The following is a 22,191-nucleotide window of genomic DNA, read 5'->3' as shown; positions in this document are numbered from 1 at the left end:
ATCTGTTAATGTGCACAACTATTCAAACCACTATGTTTGAATAGTCTTTTGTTTAGAATAGCAGATGTATCCTGCAGATAGAGTTTTGTAATAATCAATGTTTGTCTCCTAAACGTCCTAAACTAATGTGTGTTCTTAAAGCTGCATTAATCTATTTGTGGCCACTAGGGGGCAGAAAAAAACATTAAAGCAACAATGAATCTCTTTTATAAACTATACTATAGGTGCTGCAGATCTTTAAAAACCTATTACTTTTCTACCAGTCAGCTTCTTTTTTTTTTGTGATATAATCTGTGTTAACTCGATGTTGCAATATAATGGAAGATAGTGATCCAGGATGGCACCCATAGAAACTGCTGCCGCCCCAGACTGGAGCAAGATCGAGATCTGTAATGCTAGTTGCTGCCATGTGAGATAATGATCCATTATGTTAAAGCTATAGATCCACTGCAGCAGATAGTGAGGATCAGCTGCAACAGCAAGGAATGCATGATGTGGGAGAAAGAAGGGAAGAAGTAGGAAGGTCATTAAAGACATAAAACTCACAAAATATAAAAGAAGAATTTTGAAAAACAAGATAAAAAATAAAATGGAAGAGAAGTAAAGAAGTAAGTAAATTAAAGGAAAAGTATCACAGCAGAAAAGAAATATTGTTAGGAAAGGCCAGAAATCTGAGAAGACAATGTGGGGGAGACAGAGCATATAAGAGGAAGAGAAGAGGAAGTGCAGAGAAACGTCTCTGCAGCTTTTCCATTTGTGTTGCCTCTCCACTTCCTTAACTTCATTAGGAGCCCGAGTCCGACGAGGCAGCAGTCAGAGGTTCATAAAAAGCACATTAGATGTTTGATAAATTGCTTCATCACAATGAGGACATTAATCAATACATTGTCAGATGGTTGCAGTGGAGAGACAGAAGTGTTATCACACAGTTCAGTATTTTTTTCAACATGTCTGTAGCTGTTTTCCACCTATTTCTGAAGCGTTTCCTCTAAACTGTGAGGCTCATGTTTTGAGTGTTTGGGCTTCACCGTCTCACAAAGGAAGCCTGATTTGGTTCTTGTCCTGTTAAAGAATATTAAACCTCAGCTAACATACCAGTGGCCACTGCTGGACATCATTTGTCATTCTGAGACACACACACTTAAACATGAAGTGTAATTTTAAGCCTCATATCTCTCACAGAGTCACAAAAAACAGAAAGATACTGGAAACTGCATCAAAGTGGCAATAATTCATGGATTCATCACACTCTTCAAAAGTAAGCAGAGTAATCATAAACTTTTCTGGTTGCTTTTATTTCACGTGGACGTCATTTACTTGGCAATTTTTGGTTACTTCACTCTCAAATACATTGGCATTAGAGCATATATAATAAGAAAAAAAATTCTCATTGAGTGGGCAAAGCTTTTATTACTGTCCCTGGAATAAGGAGAGATTCAGGCTTTATATACTTTCAGAGACAGAGCTTTGTTTCCCCTAATTCCCCCACATATATATATATATATATATATATATATATATCAAAATATTCTAGTGTTTTTTGAGCTGCTCCTGTTTTCTGTGTCACTTTGCTGTTGCTGCTGTTTGCTGGGAATGCAGAGTCAACACTTCACCGCCCCTTTAGGCAGCAGAATCCCCTGTAAGGTGGTGTTAAACATTAACAGATTCATCTCAGAAATGAAACCAATGGAAGAAATAGACGAGAAAGCATGAATATGACTATGTTGTTGTACTGATGAACACTGTCACATTAGTAAATACAGTAGATTGTAGCTTAAGATAGGGGAAATGTCTTGATTGGCTTTGACCAGATAATCAGAAGCTGCTCTAACTTGTCTTCATTGATCTGCTGGTAAAGATCAGTGAATCATTCAGATACAGTAAAATCTCCTGTAGTTTCTGTTGTTGCCGTGGTCACACAGTGAACCGTGGCAGTGAGTTGAAAAAGTTGAACCGTCATAAACCCTGAGAGCAGCAGCTGCCCTCCCTCTCCTTACTGCTGCTGCTGCCGGCCTCAGCTTCACCACCGCTGCTGCGTTTAAACTGAAAACCACGGAGACAGCAACAATCACTCACTGTCTGAAGGCACCTGTAGTCTTATTTAAACTAAAGGTCAGTTCCTGGAAGTAATAAAGCCATCGTATAAGAAAAAAATTACCGATTTTCTCTTGTGAAAATTACTGGACCATATGACAGACAACAGCATTTGAAGCCACACCAGCAGAACGAAGAGTGAAAAGTTCTTCCACATGTTGTCAGCAAAATGTTCCCTTTTTTTTCTATGAACCCTTGAAAATCTCTCAAGGACCCTTTGGGGTCCACAGACTTCATTTTGGGTAACAGCTAAACTCTCTGATGTTAATTGGACAGCTTGCAAGCTGTTGTCAAACTTTGTGTTGCATAGCAACCAGAGAAATGTTCCAGTCCTTAGGAGCGATGCTTACAGCTACAGTTTGTGTTTGAGCAGCAGAACAAAGCTGCTGTCTGATCACAGCCTCAAGAGGAAGAGGAGGATGGAGGGATGAAGAGGTCAGTGTAGATGGAGGGAGGAGGACAAGGTGGTAGGAGGAGAGAGAAGAGCTGCAATGAAGAGTAAAGGTTGAAGGAGAGAGTTGATGTAAGGAGAGCAGAATAAGGGGTTTGTGTATGTGTGTGTGTGTGTGTGTGTGTGTGTGTGTTCACAGCATGTGAAGGAGGCATCGTTCTAAAAATCACTTTCCTCTTAAAAGTTTTCCTCGTCCTCGTGACGGTCGGCCTGTTCTCAGCCAACTTCCTTTTTCTCTTGTGGTGAAAAGGAAAGGAAGCTGTGCCAGAACCAGAGCTCATGTTGGGAAACAGAAAGCAGGAGAGAGAGAGAGAGAGATGATAGGTACAGTCACAGAAAAGTGTTTTTGAATGTTTTCATCATATATCATGTCAAAGTGGTTTCAAGTTAGAAGCTGCCATTTGTTATTGTTTTAAAGCAGGGTGGAGGAGGTGCTGCAGTTTCCTCAACATTCCTCCTTCAAACTCAGATTTTTAGTGATATACTGTGAGGAAACAGTAAGACATGAATGTCAGCCAGTATTTATCTCTTCTTCAGAAATATCAGTGGTACAGTATAAAGATCCCGCAGTGCTTTTTCTTCATCTGCATTTGGCAACTTGGTTCTTTCTCAGACACTTTTATGTATGTGTTTCATACAGTCTAATGTTCTGATGTTAACAGTGATCCATGTCAGCATTAGCTGAAGCATTACCAGCTGTATGTTGTTTCAGTTTTTTATCCGTCTGAAAGTTTTGCTGTATAGCAGGAGTTACATCCTCGTTGCCATCTGTCACCTGTTAATCATGCTGCGTGAGTTGGACTGGGTGTGTCAGACTGGATTGGACTGGATCTTCTCTTGAAGCGGTTGGAGTCCGTGCTGTAGGTGGCACTCTTTTCATTGCTCAGTCATGGGTGCTTTAAGCGCTCATGCTGTCTGTTCCCTTTGTTTTCTGTTTATTTCACAGTTACCAGAATTGTAAATGTGTCACTTAATGCCCGGCAGTAGAAGGACACTTACTGTATTGATTAGTAATAAAGACTGCCAGAGGGAACACAAACACAGACATGCACATGCAGAAATAGTTGCAGCGTCTCTTAACACACACAGGAACAGACTGTATATATGAGCAGTTACTGAGCACAGTAGGGGATGGAAAGATAGAGGGAGGGAGAGAAGAGAATAGAGAAGAGGAGAGATTTTTTGGGGGACTCTCACCTGCTCAAATCATCTTTTTCTCATTTCGAACCAAATTAGGCAGAGTAGGAAGACTAGAGGAAAGAGAAAAGAAGGAGAATGATGTGGTTAAATAGAGGGAGGGAGAGTAAAAGAAAAGGACGAATGGAAAAAGGAGTAGATGGAATCAGGAGAAAAGGAAAGGATGTTGATACTCAGCAGGAAGGAGAGAGAGAGAGAGAAGAATAGGGTGGACAGAGAGGTGATTTGCAAGGGAAGGAAACAAGTAAAGGATTGAAGGAACAGAGGACTGTAGGTAGGATGAAGAGGAAGGAGGAGTGGAGCTGGACAAGATGCATGAATATGAGAGAAAGATGGAAGAGAGAAACACAGAAGGTTGGAAAGATTGAAGTTTTCGAAGAGGAAGAGATGGAGAGAATTTGCAAAAGAATCAAAAGATGAAATGTGGAAAAGTAAAAGGAGCAGAGGAGGATGAGGAGAAGGAGAGGAAGAGATGGAGGGATGTGTGTTGGTTGTGGTTTTAAAGCCTCTGATTTCCCCAGGCTGAGTGAGGCTGCTTCCCAAGGCTGCTACACACTCTGCTCTCATTAGTGTCCAATGGCATCACATGGACACACACACACACACACACACGAGCAGCAAAGGTTCATATATGAATGCTGTAGTTTTTATTATGACTCTTTATTTGTTTTCTCTTGGGGGACAATAAAGCATCACTCACTCTTTTATACATGAGATCTCATATACAAATATATATGAGTAAACACATGAACGTTCACGTGATGCTTTCCCCACAGTAACACGGCATCTCCAGGAAATATTCAGAAGTAATAGCCCCCTAATTTCCCATCATCCACCAGGCTTACTGTGACACCAGCTCTAACCAAACTCATTCACCAGCGACTGCAGGAGAGTTCGAAACATGAGTCAGTTTGTCCTGATTAAAAAGTCCTGATTCTGGAGGCTACTGTAAAGTTACCAAGTAAAATTTCAGACCTAAATTTAGTTATTTTAAAAACAAAGTAGATTCAGGAACTGACTGTAAACCAAACAACAGAGCTTTTGTACAACAACAGACAAGTCTTATATGTCATCAACACATTAGCTAAGATGCTAGCTTTCTCCGTGTTGTGCTTTAAACTTTGTGGTAACATCTTTAAACTCAAGGTACATTCTGTACACAGACTACCTTGGCTGAGTAAGTAACTCCACTAATCGTAGTGATTTTATTCAAGTTGGTTTTATTTAGTATAAAATCTCATCTTTCTTTCCTGGGGTATAATATCTGTGTATGTCCTGTGGATCGTGTCTTAGTACAACCAAGACAAGCTCAACCACTGAAAAGATTGAACCAAACGAGGTAGATCCTCTGGGCTACTGAACTGGTTTATGTTGTGCTAAAAGTTATTTTATAAAAATAAATATCATGTAACTATTGTGCAGTATCTTGAGTCTTGCTTGTTATCCAGATGCTGTTGCCTGTTTCTGTCAACCCTTGGATGAGTTGTTGGTCTTTGGGCAGTGAAAGAACAGCTGGATAAACAGACCAAACTCCAGCAGCCCTTTGGCCTGCATTAGCTATTGATGAGTTCTCCCCTGCTCTTGGTCTGAGAAAATTCACTCACCCTCTTTTTTGTTTTGCCAAAATGATGAGCTGATTAATTTCTTAATCCATTATTCATGCTTGGTTATGAGAAGGGGATTTTAGTCTGGCCTTCTATTCACACAGCAATATGTTCTGGCCCAGCGAGCAACACGTCAGCAGTGAGCAGGAGGAGATGAGCCTCCAACCACATATGAGTCTGGCTGCGTTACAAGATCCAGTAATAAGAATCAGTGCTGGCTGTATAGATGTGGACTAGATTAGAGGAGGAATATATTAAGAGTGTGGGTTAAAGGGACAATAATGAAAGGGCGACCTGCAACACAGATTCTTGTAAAATAATCTTAATACAGAGCTGCTGTTCATGGCTGTCTTAAGGCTAAAGTCAGATACTTATAAAAGTACTGACACTTACAGTCTCAGTTATATTCTCTTTGCGGATGTGTATGCAGACAGCTGCAGACACCACAGACGTGTAGTTGTTTTCATTTATTCTCTGCTTCAGGGGACGCGTTTCATACATGCATGGTAGATTGTCGTCTCTGTATCTGGCACATGACGACATCCATGCAAGAAGAAGAAGAGCTGCTTGATTGCTGTGCTTAGCCCAACAGGCTGTGTGCGGCCGATTGGTTACAACAGGAGAGCACATGCACAGTTGGTGTGCAAACCCCATGTGGACACAACAAATTGGTGCTTTCACATATACCTGCCCGATGACAACATTTACGTCACATGGAGCCTAGTGAGCCTCACATACTCACAGGTGTGGAAAGTACAACACTAGCTTAGCACCTCACATTTTGCAGTTCAGTACAGCCCAGGATTTAAATAGAGTTTATTGATTTGCAGATAAAAACTGGACTGCTTACATTTACAGTTTTAGGAGTTTTAGTGTATAACCTTTATTTCAATGGTGGTTCAATGACCGTATTTTCAACATATAACACATTCTACACTAACTCGCACATATGTTTTGGTAAAAGCAGTTGAAAAGTAAAATCCTTTACATTAATCACAGTGTTACAGATTTCACCTCTCTGACTTCTGCTGGTTGGGTGATTCTAAAACATTTGGGTTTTCTACAGCTGTAATTCACATTTTGAAGGACCATGCTGCAGATATTTGCATATTAATCTCAGGGAAAAAAAGTTTTTATAAAATAATTCTTCCAGCCGTCGTGATCTAAAGCTCCTATAAAAACTGCCCATGTGTTGTGAGGACCAGACACAGCAGCATTTGGTAATTTATACATCAATTATCTTAATTAATGGTCTCATTAGCATAAGTGCTTGTGATTAATATCATGCTGATCATATTGGGACTTTTAGGCACATCAAGTTCCTCTTGTTGAGAACAGAATGAGCTTCATTAAACTTCTTTATTGCTTTTTCTGCAGCAAACATATTGAGAAGAACTCGTTAATCACTCATCAATTCACGTCTAAAAAAGGAAAAAAACTAGAACATGTTCAGACTAAAGCTGTGCCTGGAACAACATCTGTCTAAAGTCTGGGGGTAAAAGTACGACAGTTATTAAAAAGCGTGCTTCAAATGCTAATAGCAGTAGTAGTTCCTATACAGTAAGGACCATTAATGCTGCTGTTGGTGGTTTCAGTGTCACAGCAGCTGTGTAACTGTCTCCACCCACTCAGTTTTGCAGGATAATGGTCTGACAGGGGTTAGAGCAGCATCAGCAACCAGCTGTAAGTAGGAGCCTGAAATGCCTCTTACTGGACCGACGTCTGGCGAGCTGCACTGCAAGATAAAGCAATACGAGGTACACACCCGCCCACAGGCAATTTCTTTTTCTGCTGATGGGGGATACAGGCACTAGCACTCTGTGTCATCAACACATTTGTCAGGATGTGAACTGTGAGTTGATCTCATGTAGACCAGAAAATCTCAGTTCATTTAAAACCAACACACTATGAATAAATTCGAGTGGATGATTCAGCATTTTATCTTAATGGCAGTGATACTGGAGAAAAACTGTGATCACACCTACAGCTGCTGCTTTTTGTATTTGGTTTGTTTATGTTGAGAGGCTGAGATCTGGTTGTGTGTCCCGTGGGTCCTGCAGGATTCCAGTGGGATCAAAGGAGTATTAATATACTGTACATTGTGTCAAAGGGGGGATTAGATGATACAGGATAAACAAACCTTGGCAGTAAATTAAGTAGGGAGGAATTTAGATCTGTTGTTTTATCTGCCACAGCTGTTTCAGCGTGCAGTCATGATATGCAGTGTGAATATTTGCTCAGTAAAAGATCAGAAAAACAAGAAGCACATTTTCACAAACTGAATCACTGGAACATGTATTGTATTTTGTATTTTTGTATTTTAACAATACCTACACGACCTAACGGACATTTTCACTCCATACAAACAGGTAATAATTACTAAAGGCTTTATACAGCAGAGCATTTCCATACCAACATACTGTGATCTACCTAAAACACCCTTGTGGCACTTTGAAGCTCCAACAGTGTGATTAGGACAGTCAGGAATCAATTGGACCTATTGATAACCTGTTTACTGTAAATATATCAAACCTTGATTCACTCATTCATTATTCCTTTTTGAGTTTCGGTGCTGATTTCATCACATTTCTACACAGTCGAGGGAAGTAAAAGTTGGCGTCTTGGTCAGTTATGAAATCCTACGGCCCCGAGGAGTGTTTCTGCTTACAGCGCCGTCAGACAAACAAATAAAACACTGGTACTGCACCTGCCACTTCATACATGCTTATACTAATTCATAGGAGTTCAGTGTGTAACAGTGAATGGTCTCTGTGAGCAGTCAGTATGTTTCGGTTGTGGGTGACCAGTGTTACAAAGCCTGGTGATAGAGGTCATGGCACCAATGTATCCATCTCCACCCAACCAATCATAACAGTCCTCCCTGTGATTTTTAACCCCACTGTGGGGTCACAGTCGGTGCACACAGCCGCCGCCACCTCCACCACCACCAACCCGCAGCTCGTGTGACCAAGTCCACATCCAGACGGCTAATTGGCGAGGAGCTGCGGCTCTCCGGGGAGCTCATTCCAGATAAGTCCTGCTGCCTGAGCTGCTGTTGGATGTTGGGAGAGAGAGGGGCCCTCCAGGGCGCGGAGCAGGGGTTGTGGAGATGAGATCCACTCGCTCACACATTCGCAGTGACACACACACTCTGTCTGCATTTTGTGACAGTATGGCGGAAGTGTCTGTTACTCAGGGTGTTGTGACAGCTTGTGGACACTGTGGACTGCTTTTCGTCACATCCAGTCCAGATCAGCTGTCAGAAAAATGCTGATCTGACAGTCGTGGCAGGTTTGACACAGATTTGAGCCCTGATTAGTCCAGATTTTACTTTTTTGTGTATTTATATTTATATTACAGCCAGAGTGTGAATGGATCTCTTCTGGGAAAAGTGGTTTAGAAGCACCATTATATTCCATTTACTACTTATCAAAAAGTTCTTTGCATGATAATATTATTTTCTTGTACTTTTTTTTGTATACTCTCCCTCACTTTGCTCTGTTGCCTGAAAAGCCAATGTTGTTAAAGCCTTTTTGGAGTTAATTAAGCCAATTATTTTTTTTTAAATCTGTGCAGTGACATTGGTTTCTCTTCATCTCAGCAGCTTTTGATGACATGACGGGTTTGATGCTGCTTATGATTCTTCATATTACAAATCTATTATTATCCAAATAACCGTGGCGTTGCCCAGGAGATGCACACAAGTGTAGACATGCGTTCATCTGCTCTGGGTGATTAGCATGGAGAATTTATGCTGGCGGTTGATAAGTCAAATGTCCAGGTGGCTGCATTTGGGTTGAGACCAATGGAGGAAAGCAGGTCAGCTTGAGAGGGTGTTTATTTTTTTAGTTTTTGCAAAAAAAACCACTACGTCCTTATTTAAAACTCTAAAACTCTGTTGCATTTACTTGACCATTTGTGCTCCAAAAGTTATGATCTCTGTAGTTTTTGTCTTTTGCAGATTAATTGCACCTGAATTTATTTCTTTTACATTTACAGTAACATTAATGTAAATAAGAGATGCTCTGCACTTTCCAGTGTGTTTGGACTTCACAGAGCTTCACAGAACAGAAGTGTGTAGTCACCATCAGCAGCAAAAACCACCAAAGTTCAACAAAGAAAAGAAAAAAAAACATTTTTTTTAACAGGAAATCAGCAGAAAATCTCATCATGTTACAGCACACGCTGTTTGATGGACAAGAAGAAACTGTACCAGTGTGGTACTGCTCCAAATGTCAACTGGGTTTTGTGATGAAAGTTCAGGAGAAAAGGTTTTCATGTTCTCGTGATCTTTTTTCCTCGCAGCAGTGTTCATTGTGACTGACAGCTTCAAACATTACTGCCAAACCTCCAGCCACTAAACTAGATGTATTAATCCAGTCATTGGACAGTCTCCCTCTTATTTTACATGGCACCACCTGCTGTTCTGCTCTCAGTCAAACCTCCATTTTCTTTTCTTTTTTTTACACTCAAGTTATGTTGGATGTGAAACTGATGAAATGGCTGTAACTGTACCTGTTATGTGACATATGCTATCAGCATCTGATGGTGCACATGGTGAAATCAGCAGCTCTGGTTGCTAAGGCCAGGTAACACTGTTGCTAAGGACAGAAAAAGAGTGGAAGTGTGTGGTTTATGTAGAGATGCAGATGTTCAGTGTTTTACAGTCGATGTATGGCAGTACCATCCTGTTTTTCAAAAGGCGCATGAACTACCTTCTACTCCTTCTAATTTTCTAACATTACACTCAGTTGATCACTGTGATGTGATGTGCTGGTCCAGCATCTGTTCAGAAGTTTTTATCAGACTTCTTTTCTCAATCACATCCCAGACACTGAACCTTCACTTCCCCTGTTTGGTGCTAGCATGTCGTCCTCTGTGGTTTGAAGCTGCTGGACCAGAAAAACCCTGATGTTAGACATAGAAAAAGATGTTATTTAAAAAAAAAAAAAAAATCTGCTCCTCCTCCTCTGCTCCTGTACACGAACAACTCTTAAATCCAGGGCCGCTCTTGAAAATGACTTGATATATTTGTATTTTGCTTCCTATCAGACTGCAGGTCCAGACCACAGTATTACAAAAGTGCTCATCAGATCGGCTAACAGCATCTCTCAGAAATGGACAAGCTAGCAATCATGAGCACTTAAAATGTAAAGGGATGGCAAATCTGCCACAGTCTGCAGATAGTGCACTGCTCAGCTTGTCTGAAGGACTTTATATCCCCCCAAACCATGTCATTTTACATTTGAACAATTGATCATTTGGTCTCTGTGTGAAAGATATATATCACCATTTATCAGTAAAGTCTTTAAACCACAACAATCAACAGTCCAAAAACCAAACATATTCAGTTTACTATCAGTCATTAATACTCTTCTTTTTCCTCGTCTTCTTTTTACACCGTCAGTCTTATCTTCCTTGTCTTGTTTGCTGTCCTCGTCAGGTAAAGGTGACGTGTTTGGTGACGTCTTCTGGAAAGAAACGACCCTTGCACATGCGTGTGCTAACGTCAGAGCGCTCACATACTGCGACCTCCACGTCATCAAGAGAGAAGCCCTGCTCAAGGTTTTGGAGTTTTACACAGCTTTTGCCAACTCCTTCTCCCGCAACCTCATCCTCACCTGCAACCTGCGCAAGCGGGTAAGTGTCCAGGCTTTTTGAACACAGGACAGACAAACAGCTAAAAAGCCTCACATTCAGTCTGGTTAACCATTATTTAACTGTATTACACAGTCTGTCTTTGCCTTTTATTAGATGTTTTCTCTTTGGGATGATTTGGTTTTTACCCCAACTGATCACTAATGACTTTTCAAGCTGCTCTCACATCATTTACAGTCAGCACTTATTCTGCGTTAGCCTGAGTTTATATTGAGAAGTTATACAAAGACAGTTTGCTGGTTCAGTGGGGGCTGACAGTACACTGCAGGCTGTCCCGGTATAGAAAGATATTAAAGCTGCTGCATTTGACAGAGCTGAAAGTTTCCACAACATAAACTGTTTCTGAATCTCATGATTATAATTAGCCTGCCCGATCTGGTGTGTTGCTGTGTTGGAGGACAGAGGTTCAGCCATGTTCCCAGCATTAACATGTGCTTGCTAGTTAGGTTACCTAACCGATTAGCTTTCACTGAGTCACATATTTCTCATATTTTTTCAATTTCTCAAAGCCAGACTCACATTAGTTAGTTAGACATAAGTAACCATTTGTTAGGTTTTGTGTAATGTCCTGTAATGTAGGTTTATGTTATGGCTTTCAGTTCTAATGATTTCAGTGTAATGTAAGTTTGGTGTGGTGACTTAGATGCTAATATATCAACGAGCTACTCAGAAGAAGCTTTGACGTTTCAGCTGAAGATCACACAAACTCTGAACTGATTCAAACTGCTGCATGTTTCATCAGGTTTCTTCAAAGCATGATCATTAACGTCAGCTCATCATTAGAGACACAGAACAGAATTTGAAGCCTGTTATTGAAATACACCTTAGGAGTTGTAGTTGATTTCTCTCCTGTAGTTTTTTGTCAACAGGCTGTAGCTTTTATGAAAGAACCAGATAGTTTCTAACATGGCTGCTCATCCTTTGTACTGACTGTTCGACCAGGAGAGTTTCATGTTCATCTGAGCTTTGAAGTGCTCCAACCATCAGTCACACTGTCTATGCAGAAAATGAACAGCACTTTATTAAAGAAGACTGAGACGTCCGGTGGGAAATCTAGGAGGAAAATCAGAGATTGAGGGGTTGAAACAGGCAGTGAGATCTTAGTTCTTTCATTTTTCAAGGGTTTTTCTTATTTCCCTACCTTTATTAGAACAGTAGAGTATAAAGATACAGGTTTCACTCACATATTCAGAGACCTCTGACCTGACATACCCTCGAATATTCTCGCTTTCCTTCACACATCCTTTCTTTCTGTTTGTTTCTGTTGTCCCTAAGTTGTTTTTCGTTTTCGGTCTATAGGTCTTTTTCTCAGCGTGCCTCGAACACTATAATAAATTATACATGTAATACAGATAGCCTCATTATGTCCTGTGCCCTTTTGCTGGTGCTCACTGACGTAGCAGGCAGACTCTTTGCTCTCAGCAGCAGTTTCTATACTTTGTGTTTGTCTGTGTGTGAGTTTTAGGTTCATTGTTTATAGATAATAATTTATTGATGAGTTTTATCTACCTGTGCCTGTATGTCTACGTCAGTGTGTGGATGAACATGCATATCCTGTAGTCCTTACTTTGACTTGGAAGTTTTTATTTTAATCAGATTCCACAATAACACAGTAGAAGAACATCCAAATGTGTGTTACATTGATTCAGAATGGACATTGATTTGACTTGGCTCCATCTCTTAAAGAACAATGGATATTAATTGAAATGAAACACACACACACACACATGTGTATATATATATATATATATATATATAAATATATATATATATATATAAATATATATATATATATATATATATATATATATATATATGTATTGATCGTGCTCATCTGAAGGAAATGATCTTAATGCAGGCAGCAGTTATCGATCAAGTCTGTACTTTTAGTGCTCTCCATGTGCTCACAGCTCACTCTGACTTCAGCTCCAGATTCCTGGACTCCTGCTGCTGCATCTGTTAACTGTTGATCATCAGTGTTTTGGGTAGCACTTTATTATTTCTTGGCCCTGTAATCTCACAGAGCGTGGAAATATCCATGTGATTTGTTATAGATTATACAGAGAATTTCCACACTTCTGCATGTTCACGACCTGCTTTGCACTGATTAAAACACTCTCTATCTTATGAGAGCAGTAGAATTAATGAATTGGTACTGCCCCAGTTGAATTGTCTCCCTTTGCCCTGTAATTGGCACCAAATTACAAAGTTATTTCCAAGAGTCTTCCTCTGAAATTGAACATATAATGTCCTTTCAAGGAGATTTTAGAAACTGCTGCCACCTTAGAATAAAATATCACCTTTTTTTTTTTTTTTTTTTTTTTTTACAAACACATGCTGTGGAATTATTACATGTTACTTTCTGTAAAGACACATGAAGCAGTTTTAATAATACGTGTAAAACCTGTGGCTTTATTTGTGCTTACAGACCAGAGCTTGTTTTAACATTTTTGGTTTGCCTGACTGAGATGTGACGACAGGCCTCGTTAGTTACTCATAAAACTTTAGGTTCAGTTAGAAGATTTATTTTGCAAAGGAATACATCTCAATTAGAAGGGACAGGATGCTCATTTTCATTGCGTCCCCGGTGTATAATTTCAGCTGATTACACAGCAGCAGTTCACATACAGATCTGCTAAGTGAGGCTTTAAAATCAGTTAAAAAGTAAAACTATCATTACGATGAGATAATGGCTCTTGTTTTCAACACATTCTTCCTTCATCATGTGTTGGCTCCACCTGCTGATTCATGAACATGCCTTTAAACAAGCTTAGCTGCTCAGGGAACAATAATCTCACATCTTTGCCAGACACTTTCTCTAAACTGAGTAAATTGTTCAGATGTACTTTTTCCGCAGCGTGCAGCAGGAATCTGACCCAGTGGTTCCCTCATGTAAACACAGGACAGAAATAGTGATGTGGGCAGAGCTCTTTCTCTTCTCCTCAGTTAGCTCTTTTGTTCCCGGGATGCGTGACAGCTGCTAGAGCGCCGCCATGATGAAGATAAACCACTTCTAGCAGGACCTCAGACGGGGCCTGTGGGACTCTGAGGAGACCAGAATGTGTGTCAGCCCTAACTCGCCGTGTCACTCATGCAGTAATGGCTGGCTACCAATCTGCCTCCCTAAGCACTTTCCTTTCTCTCTCCAGCTCGTTCTCAGCCTCTCTCTCTCTTCACCTCTTTACTCTTTATCTCTCTGCAGCAAAACACCTGCTTGTATTTGAAAGTTTTGAGCAATGATGTCTCTCTTCATACTGCTGGTGGTCATCAGTATATCCCCTCGGCCCTATCAGATGTGCTCGAGCACCTCTTCTTTGTTTTAGATAGATGGAGATGGCTTAATGGATGGAACACAAAGTCTAATACAACAATCCAGTAAAAAATCGAACTTTCAGGAGGGTTATTGCATTCTGTTTTAGAAAGGTGTTGATTGAACTGCAAGATCGTTTCAGACGATGTGGTTTGTGGAGCTGTTGTATTGTGTTGCACTGACAGGTGTTTCTAATGTTTTGTCCAACCCATTTATATCAGAGGTTAAGGCTGAATAATGGAAATACTTCTCTGCATCAGTCTGCAGATGGAAATTCAGTGTCTTGCTCAGGAGCACTTTGCATTTCTGGTAAAACCTTTTGACCTCCATTGGCGAAAACAGTAATTCTACCTTGCAGAACATGGGAAGCTGCTGGAATACACTGCCTCCATCTGTTAGTTTGTTTGTGTTATTGTGAGACTCTCAGTGGTGGAAGAAGTATCCACATCATTTCTGCAGTTAACACAAACTAACTGATGGAGGCAGCGGGATGACAGCAGCTCCTGTGTTCTGTGAGGTTAAATTTCCGTTTTTGTCAGTGGAGTCTGGTAGTGATATATGGAGATGTTTCTGGATAAACAAAAAGGATTTTACTCTTTAATAAAAAGCTCTGTCTCTGTAGGAATCCTATCATAATGTCTGACACTCATAATAACAATCTGAGCCTGTCAGTGGCAAAAACAAACACTTGTATTGAGCTTGTTCTTGCGCAGTACTGCACCGATTTTTCTCCCTATCTTTTCCATCCAAAACCAGGAGAAAATTCCCAGGTTCAGAAATACAGGAGTTTTCCTTTAACTACAAGCACTTCAGTGCTGCACCTGAGCTTTGTTGTTTTTCTCCATTGCTGTGTTGATGTTTACAAACTGCTGAGTTTCACTTTTCACTGACACACACACTCCAAAAAGTATAAAACTATAATCCGGAGCACTTTTATGAATTATGTTTGTATTGTATTCTTTGTACCAGCTCAGCTTTTCTTTACATTTGAGTCCACCCAAATTTAAATTATGCACATGTTGATGAGACTTGTAGTGTTTCTGTGTGTTTGCTCTGCTTCTCCTCCAAAGCAGATGTCCTGAGTGGTGGAGCAGAGAAACAGAACAACAACAACAACAACACAGTGACTTTAATAGAGTTTGTATCTGTACAAGGTTTGTTTACATGTATAACTATTGTAGACACAGCAGTTTGAGCACACACAGTGTTTTCCTTTTCACTTATATTCATAAATGTAATTGTACGTGTAACATGCAGGAACGGTTGTTTATGTCAGTCACACCGGTGCAGTCTAGACCTTCAGCCAGCAGCTCAATACTGCTGAGTGATTTACAGCCAGGTCTGCAGCTTAACTCTCAAAGGATCCGTTAGGATGCAAAAAGGCTGAGAAACAAACCCAGACCATAAATATTTGGTGATATTTATAGGTGCTTCACTCCTTGAAGTTATTGGCCGTTTCGAGTTTTTGATGAAAGGCTCCTCTGTCAGCAGACTTTGAGCAGCTTGAAATACAGAGACCATGAACAAAAAGTGTTCTAGTCCTTAAACTGTCTGTGGTGAAGCTGAATATATCCTGAGGTTTTCTCTTCTTCTTGCTCACCACAGCTACAGCAACAGAAAGAAAGTGGAAGAACTCCTGTATGAAGTGGGAGCGTAACGAGGGCTTTTAACAGAGAGTAGACATCAGGTCCTGACCCTCAGAAGCTTCACATTAGCGTTTGTGACAGATTCAGTGGAGAGGTCAATAGTCAGAATGAAGAGATGTAACAGCACAGTGTGAGCCTGAGCATGATGCAGCGCAGTCAGAGTTTCACAGTCATAGTACACAAACCTCCAGTCACCAGAGCTCTTATTACGTAACTACTGTGTAAGTGTGGCTCCTCTTTTTACTACTTCCCAAGGCTGCTAAACGCCTCTTCACCAGTCTAAAAGAGATATATTACCTGTAGAAAAAAGTGCACATCTGCTGTTTCTCCGTTTCTGCCGTCGGCAGGGTTTGTTATCCTCGTGTCCCAACTCTGCAGCTTTTTCTTTTGTCAGTAGAAATTCCCCTTTTCATCGCTGGGAAAATGCTAATGACTATTCATCACAGTCAGAATCACTTTCTTGGCTAAGTTCAGTAAATGTGCAGGCATGTGTCTGTGATTTTGGTGCAAGGATTAATGAGAATTTTGAGTTTCACAGCAGCAGAGGTTAAAACGAGGCGAAGAAACTGTGCAACTTTGCCAAAAAGTAAACACAATTTAAATATGTAACCATGATTTGCTGTCACCGTGATGAAGCCCTGAACATTTTGTTACTTGGTGAGTTAACTGACTGCGATTTTCAAACTGATGTGAATCCTCACCAGGAGGAACTGGCTGCAGTTGACTCGCAGTGTTTCATCCTTGTTCTGCAGAGTTTTAGAAACCTAAATAAACAAGGAAACAGTGTTGTTTCTTCATGAGGAGGGGCTGTTGGGAGGCTTCCCATGCTGTGCTGGGGTTTTTGGGGACAGCTTGTTTGCTGGGAGCGACAGACTTCAGGGCTAAAGCCTGCAGACGCTGAGGCTTTTACCAGCCCTCTACTGGATTATTCATGTGCCCGACAATAAAGACGTGTGTGTGTGTGTGTGTGTGTGTGTGTGTGTGAGGCTCAGTGTTACGTCACCTTAGTAAAATAGCAAATTACAACTCTTTTTACTGAAATCATTTTCTGGCAGCACAGAAGTTGCAGTAGAAGCAGCTACGTTTTTTTTCACCATGTGAGTTGCATCAAATTCAGTTTACACACTACATCCATCACAGATGCCATCCCCTGTACTAATCCTGCCCCCAAACCTCTGATTGGCTCAGTCACCTTTACAACCTGGAAAACACGAGTCAGTGAACACAACACCTGACCTATAGTGTATGAAGTGCTGAAAAGGTCAGAGATGTGGGTGGAAATTCAGAGGCCAAAGGTGCCAGTACTTCAGTCATGTGACTGACAGTTATTCATTAAACATGACAGAGGCTCATAAAGTAAAACTGGTGCCAGATTTTAAAGGAAATCATGGATCTCCAAAAACTTCTCAGAGAACTCAGAAAAAAGTCCAATGACATGATGCATTTTTGATGTTTTCTAAAGTTTCTCAGAATTTTCTCAGATTACAGAGAAAGTTCTGATGTTTAAACTGAAAGTAGAAACATCCACCAAACTGATAACTCAGTTGAATGATCCATCATCAATTCACCAATTCTCTCTTTCTGCAGTTATGGTATGGTTATGATTAATGAAACCATGAACACTGGCTGCAGTTCTGTAAGAGGCTGAAACTCAGGTCTCCTGCATGAAAATCACACCATTCACCAAACTGAGTTTTATGCAGAGAGACATACTATAGATTTGTAGACGTGTGTCAGGAAACTCAGGAAACAGGAAGAGGCATCAGTGATCCTTATATGATCTGATGCAGCAGGTCTGAATATTTTGGATATATTCACATATAATGTTCTGAAAACATAAAGTAAAAGTTACTGTGTGACAGGAGAGAGAAACGGCTCTGTTCTGCTGTGTGGAGTTTGATCATTAGCGATGCATCGTTAAGTCTTTTTACTCATTATCTTAATAAGTTAAAGGCTGAATGCAGAATTTAAAATGAGGTATTTTTACATTTTGGTGTTACTGCCTTTACTTAAGAGATCTGAGTACAACTTCCACAGCTGTTTTTGTGCACGTGCTCACGCTCACACCCAGATGATGATGATGCTGTAATCAGCGAGCAGAGTTGTCAGAAGCTCTTTATAACAGGCTGTTGACCAGCAGCTCGCTCAGGGCAGAGCTTCCCAAAAGCTCCATCTTCACTCTGTTCACTCACAGCGGAACAAAGCTAACGTGATAATTAATTGATTGCTGAGAGGAATTTGTTTCTGCTTTTACCCCCTCCTGTGAAAAAAGCTCTTCCCTCACACTCAGACTCAGACAGTTTACATTTATTAGTCTTATACGCTGAAACACTGATGTTATTGATCTACTTTAATTGCTTTTCTCCATCATAGACGTGTGCAGATGTTTTTGTCAGTGGAGCAGGTCAGAGGTCAGGATCTGCTGCAGGACAGAAACTCAGGAGTTTGTTAGAAATCTCTATTTTTGACATTTTGAAAAGTCAGTAATTATTGACAGCCAGGCAGCATGGAGGCAGCTCTGCTGTTAAACCCACCGAGCCTTACTTGTTGTTTTACTGTGACTGTTGACGAAGCATGTCGCTGTGTAGGACAAACCCAGAGAGTATTTTTGGGGCGGAGGTTCATCACTGTATCTTTTTCTCTTTTGTTCACATCTGGGATTAAAACAGAGAGAAACTGAGGTCTTTAGGTCATCTGAGATGCAGATGTGTACAGCATCTGCATCATGTACCAAAAATACACAGGCTGTTTCTGTTCATCACACGCTATACAAAGTATATTTCATGACCAGGCCATCTGCGTGCTCTCAGGCTACAGCCGACTCTAATTCCTCTACCAGTGTCTCTTTCTCATTTATAACAGTTGAGGAGTATTCGTTCTCACCAATTACATCATGCTAACAGACAGATAATGTCCACACGCAGTCGTGTTGACATTACTTGCTCAGTGACGGGAAAGAAAATTAAAATAGATGTTTCAGATTTGGTTCAGCAACTTTTGTTTCTGTATTTGTATCTATTACATTTAGCCCTGGGCCAAAGGCATTCTGGGACATTCTATATTAATCCGAGGCTGGAGGGACTTGTAGTCCATGGCTATCACTCCACAGTGGTACAATGTAAAGTGGGCTAAGGCCAGCAGGGTTGGCCCCGACTTTTCAGAGCTAAAAATAGAGATGTAGAAAGAGACCCCGGGCTAACGGGCGTGTGGTGAAAGAAGGCTGAACAAAAGCTACAGGCTGAATCTTAGCGAACAGAACAGGGTGTCCACAGGCTATGAAAACAATTACACACTTCTCACATGATCACAGTCATTAGTGGTTGTTCTCTTCTGCTATCATCTGTTCTCTTCTGCATTCATCACAGCCTAATGCGATTTCTGCAAATGTCAGATGTGGAGAAATTCCTCTGACCTCAGAACAATAAACAAGATGAAGAGTCTCCAGAGGCCTGTGACGCTCATTACTCACCAGAATACTAAACTGTTGGGAGAAGGAAAACATAGAGAAGACTTTGGTTAATGTGGCTTCAGAGCCAAAACAGCCCTGAAATAAACGAGTGAAAGTGGATGCATCAGTGGCGTCTCGTTTGAGATTATATTAGATCATATTATATTGTTTGCACCGTGATACACAGGGTCTGATGGGGTCGCATGACAACACAGAATAACTCCACAGTCAGGGACAGACATGAAGGTTGACTGCACAATAGTTCACAGATCCTTTCATTCGATAAATGATAACCACCAACATTAGCACAGTGAGACAATGAAATACGACCTCATTCAAATCTAGTATGTAAATCTAGTGGTACAGTTCCTGTAATGTAAATCTCACCTCCTTATTTCTTAGTTCCTTGCATTGTGTAGTTGTGCTTTTTCTGTTTTCAACCATGATTCTTCCTCGTTCTCAGGTCTCTCAATGAGACTGCCTGCATAAATACAGATGAAATAAAAAATACTAATGTTCTTCATGCTACCGAAGACATTCAGCTGCTTATGTAGAGTTCTGTAAGATGACTTGTAGACTTGAAAGGAATCAAAAGTTGTAGTTTTAGTAAAAACCAGCTTCAGCCTCTGAGAGCAGAAGTCAAATGGAATCATTTGATCCCTGCAGATTCTCATCAGCACTCACTGTTCGACTGTTCTCACATCTCTCCACCTCAGAGAGACAAAGACACAATCTGACTCTTTAACAACTGACAGCTTCTCATTTTGCTTTAACACCTAAATTGACATTAAGCTTTGTGAGTGCTGATCATCTGCAGCATCCACAGAGAAGAAACAAAGAGGGAGCAGCTGTTTCACATTGTTTCAAATTGAAATGAGTCATAATCAGCAGAAACATGTATTTATTCCACTTATTTTCAGCCTTTTAATGCCCAGAAGATTTTCATAATAATACAGCAAGACTGAAAACAACTGCAGCCAGCTGAGCATTCTACTGTTCCCTCTGTTACCTTCTCAGTGTCAAGTGTTTCTGAAGAGGTTGAATTCTTAATGATGAATAAAGTGGTGTGTGTGTGCACAGTGAGAAACTGTGTGTGTTTCTGTGTGTGTATGAATCTTTAAAAGATGAGAGACCTTATGGGTGAGGTGTGTGAAAGGTTCCCAGATGGTGGGAAAGTTGAAAATGTGTTAGGAGGAGAAACTGAGTGAAATAAAGAGAAAAGGTGGATAAAGGTTTGTTTATGTCGCTGTGTCTCAGTTCTACACTACATTATAGAAATATGGATACAGTTTACTGTGTGATAATGGATTGATCCTTTAGGTAATTTATCAATGTTTAAATATCTTTTTCTGTCAGTGAACTAATTAATTATTCAACTAATTGTTTGAGCTCTGCACCTGATAATGTCAGCAGACTAGACACAGATTTTTTCAAGAGGGGAGTTGATTTTTTGCATCAAGTTTTTTTCTAATTCTGTCCTAAGAAAGGGATAAAAACAGGAGGGAATCACTGGGAAAGTAAAGTTGTGATGTATTTAGACTGAGGAAATGAGGAGGTGCAGACAGAAAGATCTTAGCAGCTGTAATTGGAACCAGTGGGTTTGTCCAGCTTTGGATTTCTCAGTAATCTGCTCTGTGTTGGTTTTATATTCCTACCAAAGTCTTCTGTATGTTCTTGTAATTGTTTCATGTCCTTTTCTGCTGCATGTTTCAACATAAACCTGATCTCTGTGCTGCACACAAGTGCTGCTCTTTTTCCATGTCTTCAACATGAATCATCAACTTTCCAGCTTTCTTACTCTTTGTCTCGAATCTTTTAGCTTTAGCTTCGATTTTTTACGTTACCTCGTTTTCATATAAGCCAGCTGCAGACAGGTTTCACCCAGCTCACCAGGTCCATGTGAAATCTGTGCAAGTGAATAAAAACCATCTTTATTTGTACTTTGTCCAGTCTTTGCAGCTTCCAGATAGTCTTCAGGTTTGTCCCTAGTTTTACTGTTTGAAGTCCTGGCATCAGCAGACTTGGTATTTTGCCTGGTGTTCTCTGCCAGGTGAATACCAGAGCCATTTACACTTCTTCAGTCTGGTCCTCAGCAGTTTTCTGTAAATTGCCTTTTTGGCCAGGATTACTGTCCTGCTGGAAACACCGTGTGGAAACACAGTCCTGTTCCCATCTGAAATTTAATTCCATTTTTTCTCAATTCATTGTTTCATTTCATTTTCTGACTGCTCTGTAGGATTTCCCATAATTATAGCTCCAATTTCTACATCAGAAGACTTCAGTAATTCAATATTTTTAAACCGCAAAAGTCATTTGTATAAATAAATTTCAATAAAGGAATCACTGGGCTGAACTGCTGAATCAGATTCAAATCAGAAAATTTGGGTGAAACCCGGGAACAGCTGCGCTACACTGTGTGTGTTTGTGTGTGTGTGTGTGTGTGTGTGAATGAATGTGAGCTTTCAGTCGTATCGAGTGCTATATGTGCCTATAGGAGAGCATCTTTGTGTGACTGTGTGCATGTGTATGCATTGATTGTGTGTGCATGTGTTTGAGCGAGGTTGGGTCGACTGTGGGGAGTCAGCAGGAGCATTAGAGAGGAGAACAAGTCATCCGTGCACACAGTCTCATTTTCTTCTTCTCTCCCCTGGCTGGTAAATAATGAATTGCTGAAGTAAAGAGGAAAAAGTAACCCATTTTTTCCTCCTGTGTTTGTCTGTCTGGAGAAGTCAGAGCTGCATTAAAGAAGAACGAGGGAGGATTTTCTCCTGCGGACTAGCTGC

General features: G+C 40.5%; 1 protein-coding gene across 3 annotated transcripts in view; it reads left to right on the top strand.

Moving 5' to 3' along the window:
* Positions 1 to 22,191, top strand: part of kcnh5b (potassium voltage-gated channel, subfamily H (eag-related), member 5b) — a 111,939-nt gene that overhangs the window by 73,014 nt on the left and 16,734 nt on the right. For all 3 annotated transcript variants that reach the window (XM_018703199.2, XM_018703204.2, XM_018703201.2), the window contains exon 12: positions 10,790 to 10,986. In XM_018703199.2, the coding sequence (XP_018558715.1) occupies positions 10,790 to 10,986 (197 nt within the window). The remainder of the gene's footprint in view (positions 1 to 10,789; positions 10,987 to 22,191) is intronic.

The sequence above is a fragment of the Lates calcarifer genome, linkage group LG19, assembly GCF_001640805.2.
Source record: "Lates calcarifer isolate ASB-BC8 linkage group LG19, TLL_Latcal_v3, whole genome shotgun sequence".
Classification (NCBI taxonomy): domain Eukaryota; kingdom Metazoa; phylum Chordata; class Actinopteri; family Centropomidae; genus Lates; species Lates calcarifer.
Note: the sequence above shows the minus strand (reverse complement) of the source record. Positions and strands in the feature narration are given on the sequence as shown.